The sequence below is a fragment of the Chanos chanos genome, chromosome 2, assembly GCF_902362185.1.
Source record: "Chanos chanos chromosome 2, fChaCha1.1, whole genome shotgun sequence".
Classification (NCBI taxonomy): Eukaryota; Metazoa; Chordata; class Actinopteri; order Gonorynchiformes; family Chanidae; genus Chanos; species Chanos chanos.
Window position 1 is genome coordinate 57,371,004 of NC_044496.1, and position 16,261 is coordinate 57,387,264.

At 45.9% G+C, this 16,261-nt stretch overlaps 1 protein-coding gene across 1 annotated transcript; it reads left to right on the forward strand.

Moving 5' to 3' along the window:
• The first annotated feature begins 640 nt into the window (after window positions 1-640).
• fgfrl1b (fibroblast growth factor receptor like 1b) lies at window positions 641-13,395 on the forward strand. Its single transcript, XM_030765588.1, has 6 exons — window positions 641-659; window positions 767-1,039; window positions 10,272-10,364; window positions 10,642-10,920; window positions 11,249-11,602; window positions 13,007-13,395. The coding sequence occupies exons 1-6, from the start codon at window positions 641-643 to the stop codon at window positions 13,393-13,395; spliced, it is 1,407 nt and encodes a 468-aa protein (XP_030621448.1).
• The last annotated feature ends 2,866 nt before the right edge of the window (window positions 13,396-16,261 follow it).

Genomic DNA, 16,261 nt, shown 5'->3' on the forward strand with positions numbered 1-16,261 from the left:
GTAAACAGTGAGTCTTTACGAATGTCGCTTTAACAGTGAGCCACTTGGTAAACAGCGAGTCTTTACATATGTCGCTTTAACACTGAGCCACTTGGTAAACAGCGAGTCTTTACAAATGTCGCTTTAACACTGAGCCACATGGTAAACAGCGAGTCTTTACAAATGTCGCTTTAACACTGAGCCACTTGGTAAAGAGTGAGTCTTTACATACAATGCTTTAATACTGAGCCACCTTGTTAACAGTGAGTCTTTACGTATGTTGCTTTCAGGCGGTTGTCCTCTGAGGAGCATTTGAATCATGGGTGTGTCCGTCTAAAAGCTCCTCATTCACTGAGTTAGGTGGAGGCCACAGCCTTCCGAATTCCATTTCTTTTTTCACTCACTTCTCACCAGGGTCCTGAAGTTCATATTTTTCTGATGAATATAAGGAAAATGCTCAGAGTAAATTAAACCACAGTGCTAAATATACTCCCAACCAAATCTCTCGGGTTAGAAGAACACAGTGGGATTACTCAGTTCCTAGACTGACCATCGACAGCTGCTTTATAAAATGTATGTAAATGTATGTCAGTTTAGAGTGTTGGTCATACAGTTACATAATTAATGATACACAGTACCACTGAACACTTGTTTAGAGACGATGAATGTTCATGCCCAAAGTATTTACAAATCTCTGAAAACAGTGTGAGGACGACTTGTTTAGAGAAGCATGTTGTGATTCGACGTCTCACTAAAACACTCCGCCCCCCCCCCCCCCCCCCCCCAGGTCCCCCGTGGGTGAGTCGGCCAGTGGAGGAGAGACAGACTGCGAAACTGGGCCGGACGGTGCGGCTGCCCTGCCCGGTGGAGGGAAACCCTCCGCCGCTGGTCCTGTGGGTGAAAGATGGGCGTAACATAAACTCAGGGTGGAGCCGCTACAGGGTACTGAAGCAGAGTCTGAGGATCAAAGAGGTGGAGCTGGACGACGCCGGCGTCTACATCTGTCGCGTGACCAACGGTTTCGGCAGCATCGCCCTGAACTACACCCTTATTGTCATCGGTAAGAGGCGCGGCCATTTCCTATAAACTCCCAGGTGGATGGAGGTTTTTATTCCCAGGTGGTGATGGAGGTTTTTATCCCTTTTGACCATGTTCTTCACTGTTTCCTCATAGTTTAGATTGTTACGTCCCTCCAGTGTTCCTCCTGGTCTCTCACACTCCTCTAGTGTTCCGTTTTTTTTCACTTCTTTCAAATCTTCTCTGTATCAAATGCTCTGGAGCGTGAGCTGGTCGTCTTCCATTTTATACCAGCCTGAGCACGACAGATGGTAATCCAGTCTCCAAAAATAGTCCTTAGCCAACCAGTGTATGAGCTTTCACCCACGATCAGCCAGCAGTGTTTTCTGCCACTCTCACAAAAGAGCGATTGTGGAAACAGGAAGCTTAATGGTCTCATGTCGGACCAGTAAAGAATTAAGTTTTTACATGAGTGATGGGACTGGCAGGCATAACGCCGTGAAAACGAACGCCGCTTCATTTACTCGGAGTTAGATGAATAAGCACAAGTGAGCATTGTACCGATGGAAATTTATGACTTGTTAGCATTGCGTCTGGCCCGCGTGTCGTTTCAGAGTTTCATTATCAAATAGGCAGAACAAAGGTGGACTGTCACACAATACCTGCAGTTGTTTATGAGGCCTGTAATCTAACACAGTGTTCTTCAGTTTATAGGAACACTGGGGATTTGTCTTTTCCTTTTTTTCCCTCTTTTTTTTTTTTTTTTTTTTTTTTTTTAATTTATTCCAACTCCTAACAGACTGAGAAATCACTGCTGACATCCCTTAACAAAAAAGCATGTGTTTCATCGAAATATATTTGCATTTCGGTCAGAGCCTCTGGGTTCTTTCTTTTTTCTTTTGTGTTGTTTTTGTTTCGCTTTGGGTTTTTTGTTGTCGTTGTTGTTGTTGTTGGGTTTTTTTTTGTTTTGTTTTGTTTTGTTTTTGTCTTTGACGTTGGGAATGCTAGGTGTTCCTGATGACTGTTCGGGGAACCGTGAAGTCGAGGTTCTCCCCTAGAGCGCTCCTCGAGGACAGAGGAGAGAGACGAACTGCCGCCTCCACCGCCATAAATCTGCCCTGGTCCAGTTCAGCTGAAAGGCTCTGAGGACACAGAAAGCCTCCCTTGCCCTTCCTTTGTGGCTTTCACAACCAACAGGAGTTAGGCAGGCGCTGAGGCAGGAATTACCCGACTGATGACTGGAGTCATTTAATAGTCCTTTCCAGGCCTGGGAGGACTCTGAGGACTCCCACCTCAGTGCGTCCTCCGTGTTTGGACGAGGGGCCTCAGAGTCACGGGGCAGTGGTTGTCATGCAGTCTTCCTGTTTTGTGCTTTTAAGCTTTGTGGAAGTCGAGCGTTATGGTGCATGACTCCATATGGAATGCTAGTTTACCAAAGTCATTAATGGCAATTACCAACAGCCGTTGAGCTTAGAGAGAGAGAAAGAGAGAGAGAGCGCAATCCAAAAGCACTTCCTTTCTTTCATCGTGTGCGACTTTCACTGGGAGACATAACGCTCTGAGAGTTGGCCATGTGGGAAGTGGTTTTAGATTCTCAATTTCATCCAATGCCAAAGGATGTGTCTTTGGTCTCTTTGAGTGAGTTCATCAGCATCACGCCAACAGAGTAATTTATACAATAACATCGATTCATCTGAAGGATTAAAACTGATCTAGTTTAAAAAAAAAAAAAAAGGAAAAAGGGGGGGGGGGTTGCCAACTGCCAGTCAGAGATGGCAGCTTTTTCTCTGGATGTCCTTGAAAGCAAAACCATAATGCAAATTTCTCTCAGCAAGTGGCACATCAGGGGAACTCCAGGCAGACTTGATTAAATCAGGACAGAGAGGAGTCAGGTGACATTCGATTCTACCTGCTGTCATTACAACTGCTCCTCTCTGCCGGGCTCCGCCCCAAGCATGCATGGGCAAAGCTGCTGTTAGTTCACATCGCGCTTTAATGACTGCACCAGCATACCTGCGAAAATGTGTACCTCTCATAAAAATGTAATTTTAGCTTTTGACTGATAGTCAGGGCCTTGTCAGACTTGGCCACTGACAGACTGGTGTAAATGTTTGGCTGTGATACCCAGGCTGAGGTAATGACTGAGGCATAGTATTTTCACTCTGACTACACACACACAGAAAACACAGGGGTCTTTTTTTTTTTTTTTTGGTTGGATTTTTTTTTTTTTTTTTTTTTTTTTGTTCTTTGCTGTACACAAGCATAAATAGAAACATGTTTTTCTCCAAACCGTTCCCACGTTTTACACACACATGAGGGAAAAGAAAAAAAAAAAAGCTTGTAGGTATTAAACGTAAACAGCGTAAGGGCAGCTTTTTGCAGCTGCTTGCTCTGCTTTAACAATAAAAATAAACGCGGTTTCTAATGTCACACAGCAGAAACGCCGCGTTGGGTCGTTTACCGACATCACGTGTCGGCCCCGTGCGCCGTGAGGCTTTTAAACATTGAACTTTTTGAACTTCGTAGCCATAAAAAACGGTATTTAGTCAAAGAGGTTTATGACATTTGGAAGCTGTCGGAGGTTTTGAGCAGAGGGACTGCTTGTCCTCTGGCTCGGTGCTGACCCCTGTCCACACTCATTCTCAGCTTCCTATGGGGCTGAGGGACCCATCAGTCAGAACACTGTTATGTCTCTTTGGCTCCAGCGTCCCACAACACCTTGGCCTGCGCACTACACCCTTGGCCCTACTTGTATCACACCCCCAGTGGCGTCCCTGCCTGTCGGACCCCATGGTAACCTGCTGCTCTAAAGGCACACTGCACACTACACACTGCACACTGCATGCGTTGACAGTGCTCAGCAACTCCTAGCCAGGAGCCTGAAAAACATCCCCACCTCCTTCTGGACCCATCCAGAGCGGTCTAAAGCCGTTAGTGCTAATGGCCCACACAAAGGGCGACGGCCGATAGCTAGAGCTAGAGCTGAATTATGGGAAACTGGAGGTAGCAGTTCGCTAAGATCAGCGCACGGCCCCTGAATGCCAACAAGTCCTTGGCTCGATGACCAGCCCTGTAAACACAATCCCCATGTGCTCCTCTTGCTTCCCTGGCCACACAGAATCATATGCCCTCTTTTCCCATACGCTCCCCCTTTTTTTTCCCCCTTAAGTTTTTTATTTTACAGGGATCACTTCCCGCTTCCCTACATTGCATTGCTCTGCTGGTTTTCTCGGGCCGATCTGGGCCAGCAGCCCTGGTGTCACTGTGGGAGGGAGCCGTGGCTTTTGGGTCAGACGGAGGTTTGGGCTGTTCGGTTTATGGAGTGAGCGATGGAGTGCTTCCAACAGTCACCTTTTGTTCTTTGTTTGCACGCAGAGGGTTACATGTGTTGCAGTTTAGCCCGCGTCCTGCTCACCTAAATGGTTAATTGTGTCCAAATTACATTCACGGGCTGGTTTAGACTTCTGGAGGGACGCGGAGGGGAGGGAGGTGCCTGCGAGAGGGTAGCCAGGCTATCGGTTTGAGACCACAGTGTAGTTTTATTATTGCATTAGAGAAGGCTTGTGGCGTCGTACCACACAGTCTAGGGAGGGGTGGCCTGGCTGGGGTTATAGACGTGATGCTGAGAAATGACAGGGAAGGCCTACAACCCACACACACACACACACACACACACACAGTGGTCTGAACACACACACACACACACACACACACACACACAGTGGTCTGAACACACACACACACACACACACATAGTGGTCTGAAAACACACACACACACACACACACACATAGTGGTCTGAACACACACACACAGACGCGCGCGCACACACACACAGACGCGCGCGCGCGCACACACACACACACACACACACACATAGTGGTCTGAACACACACACACACACACACACATAGTGGTCTGAACACACACACACACACACACACACACACACACACACAGTGGTCTGAACACACGCACGCGCACACACACACACACACACACACACACACACACACACACAACACACACTGCAGCCTCACTCTTCTCTCTCTTTCTGCAGTCAGGCTCCTGTTTATATTTAGTCTGATTTACACACGTGTTCCGTGACAGACCCTTGTTTGGTTAATACATTTTTTCAGAGTCTGTCCGATTAAAGCGTCTGAGAGGCAGCGCTCAGGAGGCAGGAACACGTTCAGGGAGGAGGGGGAGACAGCTCCTGACGACACGCGGTATTTATTTGGTTCGATACGACAGAAGCGAGAGACAGGGCCGCCGTGAAAACGGGAAGACATGCAAAAGAGAGGCAGCGGCTGATTTCGATCAGTTTTACGCTAGTGTGACAGCGATTTCATTTTTAATGCTAATGTGAGGCAGAGTTGCACAACACGAAGAATTCACAATGCGCTTGTTTTTTTTTTTTGTTGTCCCCCCCCCATCCTCTTCATTGTAGGGAAGTAATGTGGGATAAGTTCAAAGCATACACACATATGGACACAAATGAATCCATGCTTGGGAGTAGCAGAAGAAAGCCCTTTGTTAAAAAAAAAAAAAGGAAAAAAATAAAAAAAACAAAGATGAAAGGATGTTTGATGGAATTGAAACCATTCTAGCCTCACATCAAATTAAGCTGAACAGAGAAAGACACACACACACACACAGAAAGAGTTTGGGACATGGAAGTTGATAGGAGAGTGAAGAAGAAGAAGAGTCTCTCTGTCTCTCCATCACTGTCTTCTGCTGTAGCATTTAAACACACGTCTAGGATGCAGCTGAGCAACAGACAAACAGATTCAATCAGTGTTGGGTGTGAGAAATATGGAACCGTTTCCACACTCTGCTCCCAACCTCCATCTCAACTTTTTGTAAGCGAACAGAGCCACAGAAGACCCAGGGGATTCTCTGTGTGGCCAACCACACAACTTTTCTCTCTCTCCCTCTCCCTCTCTCTCTCTCTTAATCTCTCTCTCTCTCTCTCTCTCTCTCTCTCTCTCTCTCTCTCTCTCTCAGCTGCTGAGGTTTCAGTGAAACAGGAAGGATGAAAATTATCCACCTTGGATGGTGTTGCACATTAAAGAGCCTTTCATTAAGCTCATTAGACAGGCTGGATGCTAGCTCCGCCCCCGTTGGATGCACTTGGCCACGCCTCCCTCACGACAGAGATTAAAAAAAAAGAAAAGAAAAAAAACAGACACACAGCGGAGGTGGCGTAGGTCGAGGGTTATTTCCTCCCGAGTCGCCATATGCCTGACGCTACAAAGTGCTTATGGCTCTATAAAAGATACAGGGAGACTACTAATTACCCTCTCTCCTCTTCTCCTCTGTGTCTCCCATGCTGCGTTTACACCAACGCCCTCTAATTTGACCCTCTGGCTTCAATCGACATCAAGGCAAACAGGAACCAAACCACCCTGAGCCAGATACACCAGGACCGTTTTTCAAACACATCAGAAACTCTTCAAAGCGCGTCTTACTTAGAGCAACGGGTCAAAGTACAGCATTGAAAAGGGATATCAAACATATTTATTTTCCTTCCGGTTATTTCATTTGGCTTCTCGTACCTGACGAGACCTTCAACAGTGAGAATATGTGAGGGTTTTTTTGGGGGGGGGGTTTTACAACTTGTATATAAACTCATAGGTCTGCGGCTCACTCAGGAGAGAGTAAAGAAGGTGCTTTGAAGAAGGACTGGAGTAAAAGCCAAGGCAGCCCTCGCCTTTCTGCATGGCCTCTGCCTAAATATTACCATGGGTATCATATCACCTTGGCTCAGTTTGCCTTTGATTTGGACTGTAATGTACATGGTTTGAGTTAGAAGTGAACTGTTACCTTGGAACTGTTACCATAGCGCCGGTACTAACACGACAGAGGCAAGAGCTGTGTTACCCAACAATCTCCCGTTTTATCACAATTCCAGCAAAAAAAAAGAAAAGAGATGCTTTTCGTAATCTCTCTGGATTGTTTTGCTGCTGGTGTTTATTTTATTCAGATGTACCCTCACTGATGGGAATCGCAGACGAAATTCCGATCCATTTATGATGCCCTGTTTGTTTTTGCTTTTTTTTTTTTTTTTTCTGATTTCGGACTCCGTCAGAATCGGGAGCCCCGTGACGGAGAGGCTGGCATGTTGCGTACATGCGCAGGTATGAATGGAGAATGGGCCTTTTTGAGGGCAAAGCTTTCAACTTCTTCCCAGTAGGAAAAAATAATACAGAGAGACCATATAAACACACGAGGAGCATTTGTAAAGGTGGGTGCAAGGAGTGCTTTTACCCAGCTCTGGTCCAGACCTGCCGTCTCCAACTCCAATGTGTGTGTGTGTGTGTGTGTGTGTGTGTCTGGGCCTTCAGGAAAGGAAAGTGAGGCCCCTGTCCTTCACTCCAAAGCTGCTTTGCCGTCATTTTTCCACTCCCACCTCCAACCGGAGCTAACGGAGCCAAGACATCCATCCTCAGGCATAGCAGGGTTCACTGCCAGTCAGTCTAGTCAGCCGCTGTAATTGACTCTTTGAGTTTATGTAGATGTTTAGCATTCACACGTTCATTACAAACATGTGTGTGATGAGCTGATTCGCCGCTACGTTCTGTCCAGACCCGAGCTACAGCCCCACAGCTCTGTCAATGAAAACATCTGCCCCCCCCCCCCCCCCCTTTCTATCTCTCTCTCTCTCTCTCTCTCTCTCTCTCTCTCTCTCTCGCTCTCTCCGGACACCTGTTTAGAGAAAACATCCCCCAGCCATCAGCTAGGAAAGTTCAGGAATGAGCCTTGGATAAGACTACTTTAGACCTGATAAATCCACGCTGATTCCACCTCACTGCCTCCCAAAAGCCCTACGCAGAACGCCAGAAGCTGTACTTCTGTATTCTGATCCCCTTGCCAATGTTAACAATGGAGCCGTGACTGGCGAAAGCACTTCTGCTGGCTTTGGATCGGACCCTCTTTCAGCTCGTGTGTTCAGAACCAGGGTGCGTCCGCTGGCTGTGACGCCCAGACTGGGAGAGTAGGGATTAGCAGAGACAAAGCCTCAGCAGTAGACGTAGACATACAGCCTGAGGACCAGACTAAGAGCGGGGGAGCGACGGAATTCATCAGTTTTCACTGTCCGCACCTGGAGCGGACCATGTTTCTCTCTTCATGACACTGAAATGTTTTTCAATCACGCAATTCAGCGTCATGGAATTATCTGACAGGAGCTGTTTCCTAAACAGTTCTTTTTTTTTTTTTTTCTTGTAAACTGAAGGCTTGTGTTACCTGGCTCTGTGTGTGGACATGAGCTGATCGCTGATTTATGCGTCACTTGAATGAGATTTGTATGTTTTTCCTGTAAGTTCGTACGGTGTTGTTTACCGTGGCTCAGGTGAAGAGCGTGACTGAGCATCCTGTACACAGAAATGTTGTTCTGGTGTGTTTGTGACTCTGTGTATAGCTATATTTATAAGAGCGTCCTCAGAGCTGGACCACGGAGGATGGGTAGAATAGTTTCTCTGTGCATTCCTGTGAGCCATGCCAGGCTGCGGTGCCAGACAAAGCGGGCTTCTCAGTTCCTTCCACGCAGTTTAGGTTAAAGTCAGTTAATTGGTTTCCTGCTCGGGGTTAAGTCAACACGCCGTCATGTCTTAAACAGTGTGGAAACTTGAGAGAAGAAACAATATGGCAGTGTTTGCTCACTCCCGACTCACAAACCCCCACTGGAATAACACACAGTCCCGGCCTGGTTATCGTTCCCACAGAGCTGTAAAACTTCATAAGACCTACACAGAAAAAAAAAAATACACCACACACACACACACACACACACATTTCTACGCCTCTCGCACTCTTACTGATCTAGCATGAAGTATCATTCATTTTCTCGCACAGAGGGGTTCTGTTGGATCTCGGAGCACTGCAAATAAATAAGAGCTAGTGTTAGCCCTCAGCAGTGACCCGTCAGATCCTTCAGCAGATCCACAACACACCAGTTACAGACGTTAAAACTGCGGCCAGAGATGAAAGAGCTCACGTCGCTAAAGCAGCCGCTGACCGCTGACTTATGAAGCAATATTTAAACAATGCTTTGTGGTAGAGTGGAGAGGGGAGGTATTTTTGGTTGTCAGATGAAGCATGCAGGGCTACTGAAGTTTCAAGGGAGGTTTGAGGTTTAAAGTTACCTGTGTCATAAACCTGAAACACTATCACACAGCTTTCATTCCATCCACTCTGAAACGGACAGATATACACACCGAATATATACTCCTCCCCTGCCGTGAACAAGTCAACAAAAGTCTCCGTGGAGTAAGACCACTCTTAACAATTGTCTCTTTGGCTTAGGTAAAACTGAAAATGCTTTTTATTATTATGATATTTAAGTCACTTAAATAGCATGGAACGTATCAAACTGTTGTTTGTTCTTATTCATTCCTCTGACGCACCAATGCAGAGTACCAATTGTTACTTTATAAGTCAGAGGTCACTTTACAGGTCAGAGGTCACACACCTCTGGTGTAACATTGAGGTCAGGGGGGCCGTTCAGACTGTGATCCTTTATGCCAGGGTTTTGAACCCACAACCTCCTGTTGCTTCCTTCAGCACTGTGCTATCACAGCTGCTGTGCTGTCGTCACGTTTCGCTACGGTTTCTTTATTTTGAAATATTGTCTCATGTCTGAAATACCTGCACAAGCTTGTGAACGCTTCAGATAAGTGGTCCAGGTGTCCCTGGTCTCTGATTCTGAACCTGTGCTCCCCAGGTTCTGCCTTCCACAGAAACCTCAGTGACCTTCACGCCGGCTCAATGCCAGGGTGTGTCTGATGTGCCCGTTGTTGCGCAGTGGAACAGGATGGTTAATGCGTTTGGGCAGAGCATGCCAATGAGGGAAAATCTAAGTCTTATGTTGTGTGTGTTTGTGATGTGTGTGTGTGTGTGTGCGTGTGTGTGTGTGTGTTTGTGATGTGTGTGTGTGTGTGTGTGTGTGTGTGTGTGTGTTTGTGATGTGTGTGTGTGTGTGTGTGTGTGTGTGTGTGTTTGTGATGTGTGTGTGTGTGTGTGTTTGTGATGTGTGTGTGTCTGTGTTTCTGTGTGTGTGTCTGTGTGTGTGTGTGTGTGTGTGTGTGTTTGTGATGTGTGTGTGTGTGTGTGTTTGTGATGTGTGTGTGTGTGTGTGTGTGTGTGTGTGTGTGTGTGTTTGTGATGTGTGTGTGTTTGTGATGTGTGTGTGTGTGTGTTTGTGTTGTGATGTGTGTGTGTGTGTGTGTGTGTCTGTGTGTGTGTGTGTGATGTGTGTGTGTGTGTCTGTTCAGATGACACCGCTGAGCCCCAGGATAAATCCCCTGCGACAGAGGAACAGGCCAACTCTGAACTCAGTCTACAGGACCCGACGGGACGACCATGGGGTGAGTCACACAAACCAGACAGCGTTGTCCTTCATGACTTCCATGGCACTTAAGTTACCTTCAGGCCGCTCTTATGTTGTAATAAAAAATTATATATATATATATAAATATGCTTGTGTTTCTGGCAGTGCTGGGAGAGCTGAACATTAATCAAATACAGATACTGACAACAGTATGTCACTTGTACGAGTATGACTCAGCCTCTCATGTTTGTCATTTTTTGGTTGTTTTCTCTGCTGTGTAGTGTAAGTGTCTGCACTCCTCTCTCTCTCCTCAGTGAAGCCACGGTTCAGTCAGCCCACCAAGATGCGGCGTCGGGTTCTGGAGCAGCCCGTGGGGAGCTCTGTGCGTTTGAAGTGCCTGGCCAGCGGGAACCCGGAACCGGTCATCACGTGGTGGAAGGACCAGACCCGTCTGCCGCCGGCACGCCAGGGCAAGCGGCCGCAGTGGACTCTAACGCTGAAGAACCTGCAGCCTCAGGACAGTGCCAAGTATACCTGCCACGTGTCCAACGCAGCCGGGCACATCAATGCCACCTACAAAGTGGATGTCATCGGTGAGTGTAAGACCTTTTCAAACAAACAAACAAAAAAAATACACACAGTAATTAAACGGCGTTGATAGCAGCCTTTATAATAGTCCAGTCCTCAAATTATAATCAACATTAATATGGACAGCTATGCTGGTTAATGCATCTTTATGAGGCCTGTTTGTCAGTTCAAACCTTTGCCTTCATGTTGGATGTCAAGTGTGTGTATGTGTGTGTCTGTGAATGTGTGTGTGTGTGTGTGTGTGTGTTTGCATGTCAGAGTGCAGTTGGGGATCCAGTTGTGTGCTTGCACTGCTTTGATTCATGGTTCTAATGAATCTGTTGTTTGTTTTAGAGCGAACCAATTCAAAACCCATTCTCACCGGCACACACCCAGTCAACACAACAGTGGAGTTTGGTGGCACCGCCTCCTTCCAGTGTAAAGTCCACAGCGATGTGAAACCTGTCATCCAGTGGTTGAAGCGTGTCGACCCAGGCACGGAGGGACGCTACAACTCCACTCTAGAAGTGGGCGGTCACCATTTTGTGGTGCTACCCACGGGCGACGTCTGGTCCAGGCCCGACGGATCCTACCTCAATAAGCTAGCTATCATCAAGGCACGGGATGAGGACGCAGGCATGTACATTTGCCTGGGCGCCAACACGATGGGTTACAGCTTCCGCAGTGCCTACCTCACCGTGCTTCCAGGTGAGTTCCGGACCTCATGTGTACAGCTCTACAGTAGAGAGGGCACTGTGTGTATTGATTGAGATAGTCTTGTGTGATGTAGGAGTGAGAGGGCACTGTGTATATTGATTGAGATAGTCTTGTGTGATGTAGGAGTGAGAGGGCACTGTGTATATTGATTGAGATAGTCTTGTGTGATGGAGTGAGAGGGCATTGTGTATATTGATTGAGATAGTCTTGTGTGATGTAGGAGTGAGAGGGCACTGTGTATATTGATTGAGATAGTCTTGTGTGATGTAAGAGTGAGAGGGCACTGTGTATATTGATTGAGATAGTCTTGTGTGATGTAGGAGTGAGAGGGCATTGTGTATATTGATTGAGATAGTCTTGGGTGATGGAGTGAGAGGGCACTGTGTATATTGATTGAGATAGTCTTGTGTGATGGAGTGAGAGGGCACTGTGTATATTGATTGAGATAGTCTTGTGTGATGGAGTGAGAGGGCACTGTGTATATTGATTGAGATAGTCTTGTGTGATGTAGGAGTGAGAGGGCACTGTGTATATTGATTGAGATAGTCTTGTGTGATGTAGGAGTGAGAGGGCACTGTGTATATTGATTGAGATAGTCTTGTGTGATGTAGGAGTGAGAGGGCACTGTGTATATTGATTGAGATAGTCTTGTGTGATGTAGGAGTGAGAGGGCACTGTGTATATTGATTGAGATAGTCTTGTGTGATGTAGGAGTGAGAGGGCACTGTGTATATTGATTGAGATAGTCTTGTGTGATGTAAGAGTGAGAGGGCACTGTGTATATTGATTGAGATAGTCTTGTGTGATGTAGGAGTGAGAGGGCACTGTGTATATTGATTGAGATAGTCTTGTGTGATGTAGGAGTGAGAGGGCACTGTGTATATTGATTGAGATAGTCTTGTGTGATGTAAGAGTGAGAGGGCACTGTGTATATTGATTGAGATAGTCTTGTGTGATGTAGGAGTGAGAGGGCACTGTGTATATTGATTGAGATAGTCTTGTGTGATGTAAGAGTGAGAGGGCACTGTGTATATTGATTGAGACAGTCTTGTGTGATGTAGGAGTGAGAGGGCACTGTGTATATTGATTGAGATAGTCTTGTGTGATGTAAGAGTGAGAGGGCACTGTGTATATTGATTGAGATAGTCTTGTGTGATGGAGGAGTGAGGGTGTGCCCTATGCTTGTTATCCAATTGTGAAAAGTCTCAAAGTCTCATTAGGCAGCTCTATTCAAGATTTTGGCATTTTACAAAATGTATTTTTGAGTCTTCTTGTCCCTGAATGAAACTTGATGGTTATTAAAGTGGCTAAGTGGTTATTAAACCTTAACTACAGTGACTAAAGCTGCTGGTCTGTCTCTGTCTGACACTGAGGGTGTATTCTGTTTGTTTCCAGACCCCCAGGTGGAGAAGACTGTGACCCCCCCTCACCTGAGCTCCGGGCTGCCCTGGCCCCTCATCATTGGCATCCCCGCCGCTGCCCTCCTCATTGTGGGCACCATCGTGCTCTGGTTGTGCCACAGCCGCCGGCGACAGGGCGCTCTGCCCCCCCGCGCCATCCCCCATCGAGACCATCACCCTCCCTTAGACAAGACCCCCGTCGTGCCCTGCGGCATCGGCCCCGACGTCGCCAACCAAAGACTCGCGGGGATCGGACCCGCGGCGTTAAACGGCCAGCCGAAACTCTACCCCAAGGTTTACACGGACATGCACACCCACACTCACATGCATTCCCACGCCCACATGGACGGCAAAGTCCATCAGCATTTCCACTACCAGTGCTAACCAGCTCTCTGTAGCTTTATCTCCAAGTCAATGCTGCTGCCCCCGACTCAGAGCACGAGCAACGGACGGGCCGTCCGACCAAAGGGCCGTAAGCGCACTGTAGAACCAGGCAAGGTTGGATCTGGAAAAGTTCTCTATTATCCATGACCAGCACTGCTAATGACAGAATAAACACGGACCGGCGATACTGAGTTTCCGTTTTTTTGGGGGGGGGTTTTTTGAGGGGGAAATACTTCAGTCTTTCTGGAAGAGTCTCAGGGCACAGTGAAAAGGCTCATCAGTGTTTGCAATGGACCCATCTCTAGATTCTCTCTCTGCCATATTTTCTTTGTTTTACTCTTCATAAAATAAGCCATCACAAGCGGATGTTTTTGGACAGTCAAGGTGGACTATTTCTATGTTGCCCTTAAAAAAAACACACACACACACACAAAAGGGAATATGCTTTATTGAAATATGACATTTGTTTCCATGTCAACATATATTACGAGATGTGCCTCTGAAATTCAACTTTGAAATTAACTGTGACAATATCTGCTACAGGTGCTAGCACAGCACTAGCAATACTGTTTACAAAATATTCCTTAACTTTTAGTTGTGAATTAGCAGCACAGACTGTGGTGTTTTGTTTTGGGTTTTTTTCTTTCTTTCTTTTTCGTTTTAGTTTGTCTTTGTTGTTTTATTTTGGTTTTTGTGAAGAGATGTTTTGAAATGAATGGAATATTTGTCTAGGAAAATGGATGGAATGCAGGCTGAAAGGGCTCCTATTGTTTTAGTATTCACAGATATATATCATTTTTATATATTCTCAACTCAGCTATCTGATAAGTACAGTCTTACTATTACTTAGCACATATGTGTCAGTGAAATCAATATGCTGGAATAGTTCTGAATCATAGAGTTGGCTCAGCTAAATCATACAAACATGACCTGCATTAGCAGCCGACTCTATGACATGTTTGTAACTGTATTTGTTTAGGCCCATGTTGGAACTATGGTTTTTTTTTTTCATCGAGCCTGATCACTTTTAAATGCTCTGTCATCAGATTTGGCTTATCATTAATATGTTGTACTTGTAGATATTATGAAACAAACAAACAAGCAAACAAACAAAGAAGTAATGTTCAGTCAACAGCACAGAGATGTTATCGTACCCTCTGACGGGTCTGGCCTCGCACACGGGTCCGGACCTCCTCAGAACCCAAGATTCGTTTGTTTGTCCATATCCTGTTCAGCTGTCCTTATAGGTCACGATGTGCTCGTAACCTATACAGTTTTCTCTGAGAAGTACCGCACGCTACAGTTTACTCTGGTGCTCATACAAGTGTACGATGATGATATTTTTGTAATAAACAAATGATTTTCCTATTGGTCTTCTTCTTCATCATCATCAAAATTTTATGGCAGTTGGCAAACCAGTGGTGTTCACTTTATGTCTTCCGCAATGTAATATTTTATTGGAAACTCTTATTGCACACTCGTTTCATACATACAAGAAATGGCTCTTCTTCATTTTCATTGAAAGTTAAAAATCGAAATGCCATTTGAGTCAATGTGGAGTCTCTTTTTTTCCCTCCCTAACCTGGCCTCCGTCCACTGTTAGTTCAACGGGCCCAGGAATGCAATGAGAAAATCAAGTTGTGCTTTTCAACACCAGGAAAGAAGATAAATATTCCCAACAGGATTTGAAGGGTATTAATACTGGGGCAGAGTTACACTAAAGGGTCAGCACTACTCTTGGCCATTTCCTGCGTCCACTCCCCCCCCCCGCATAACCGCGCCAACAAATCACCGCCTACACGACACCCACTAGACGTAAGGCAACCCCCCTCTGTGCCAGTTTACCGACCTTTACAGCAATACAAGGACACCTCTTATATGACCCGTCCATAGGAAGTATCGAAGTACAACTTTGTGGAAGAGTTTGAGCAGGCGAAAAAAACTTGGAGCCTTTTACAGTCAGGTAAAAAAAAAAAAAAAAAAAATCCATTCCGAAATGGAAAGGAATCATGCCATCTAGTGGAGCTCTGAATCAAGTCATAATGGAGCTACCTTTTTTGACACCGTTATCAAAAGTTTGCTACCAGTTTGCTATCACGCCTTGTGTTAATGACACCTCATGGATTCTCTGTATAAACAAAATACTGAATTAAAGATATTATAGAGACAGAAAAGTAGAATTAGGATTAAGAAAAATCAGATCAAGAAAAAAAACCGTTCCATGTGTGACAGGGAGAAATCATTTTAATTCAAACTTATAATCAGTTTCAAATAATCACTGATGACTTTATGAAGGAATCCAGCCAAGGGCAGCTACAGAAAGGACGGTTCTTTTCATTTCAGGATCTTTAACCTAAAGGCTCATTTAACTCATAATTCTGTGGTTCTGTCTGAAGGGGAGTAACTCCACCCATTTATAATCCCCTCTACTGAAGTTTAGCGAATCAATTGGTCACTGTCATGTAAAGGGGCGGGGTGGCAATGGTAATGGCGGAAGTACGTCTATGAGCTACACAAGAGAGCATTTGGGGCTAGTCACAGATCAACAAAGTCAGCCAGGGTTCTGTCCGCATCGTTTCTTGACGTGCGTTAATCCTGAACGGCACGGGTTTACCAATCCTGATTCACTCCCGGATCAAGTTAGATAATTGACAGCGGTGGACATTCATCCTAAGCTATTTCACACCTGCTACAAAAAGGCCTTGCTAACTTGCACTGAACACGGGTGGGGATGTAGCTTGATAGCTTAGCTAGGTAAGCTAGCCAGTCATCAACCCTGTTTCCTAACTGAAGTGCTAGCACATGCTAGCTAGATTTACCCGCATAGTAATCTCACCCGATATCTGCCCAGCAAACGTGACCACGC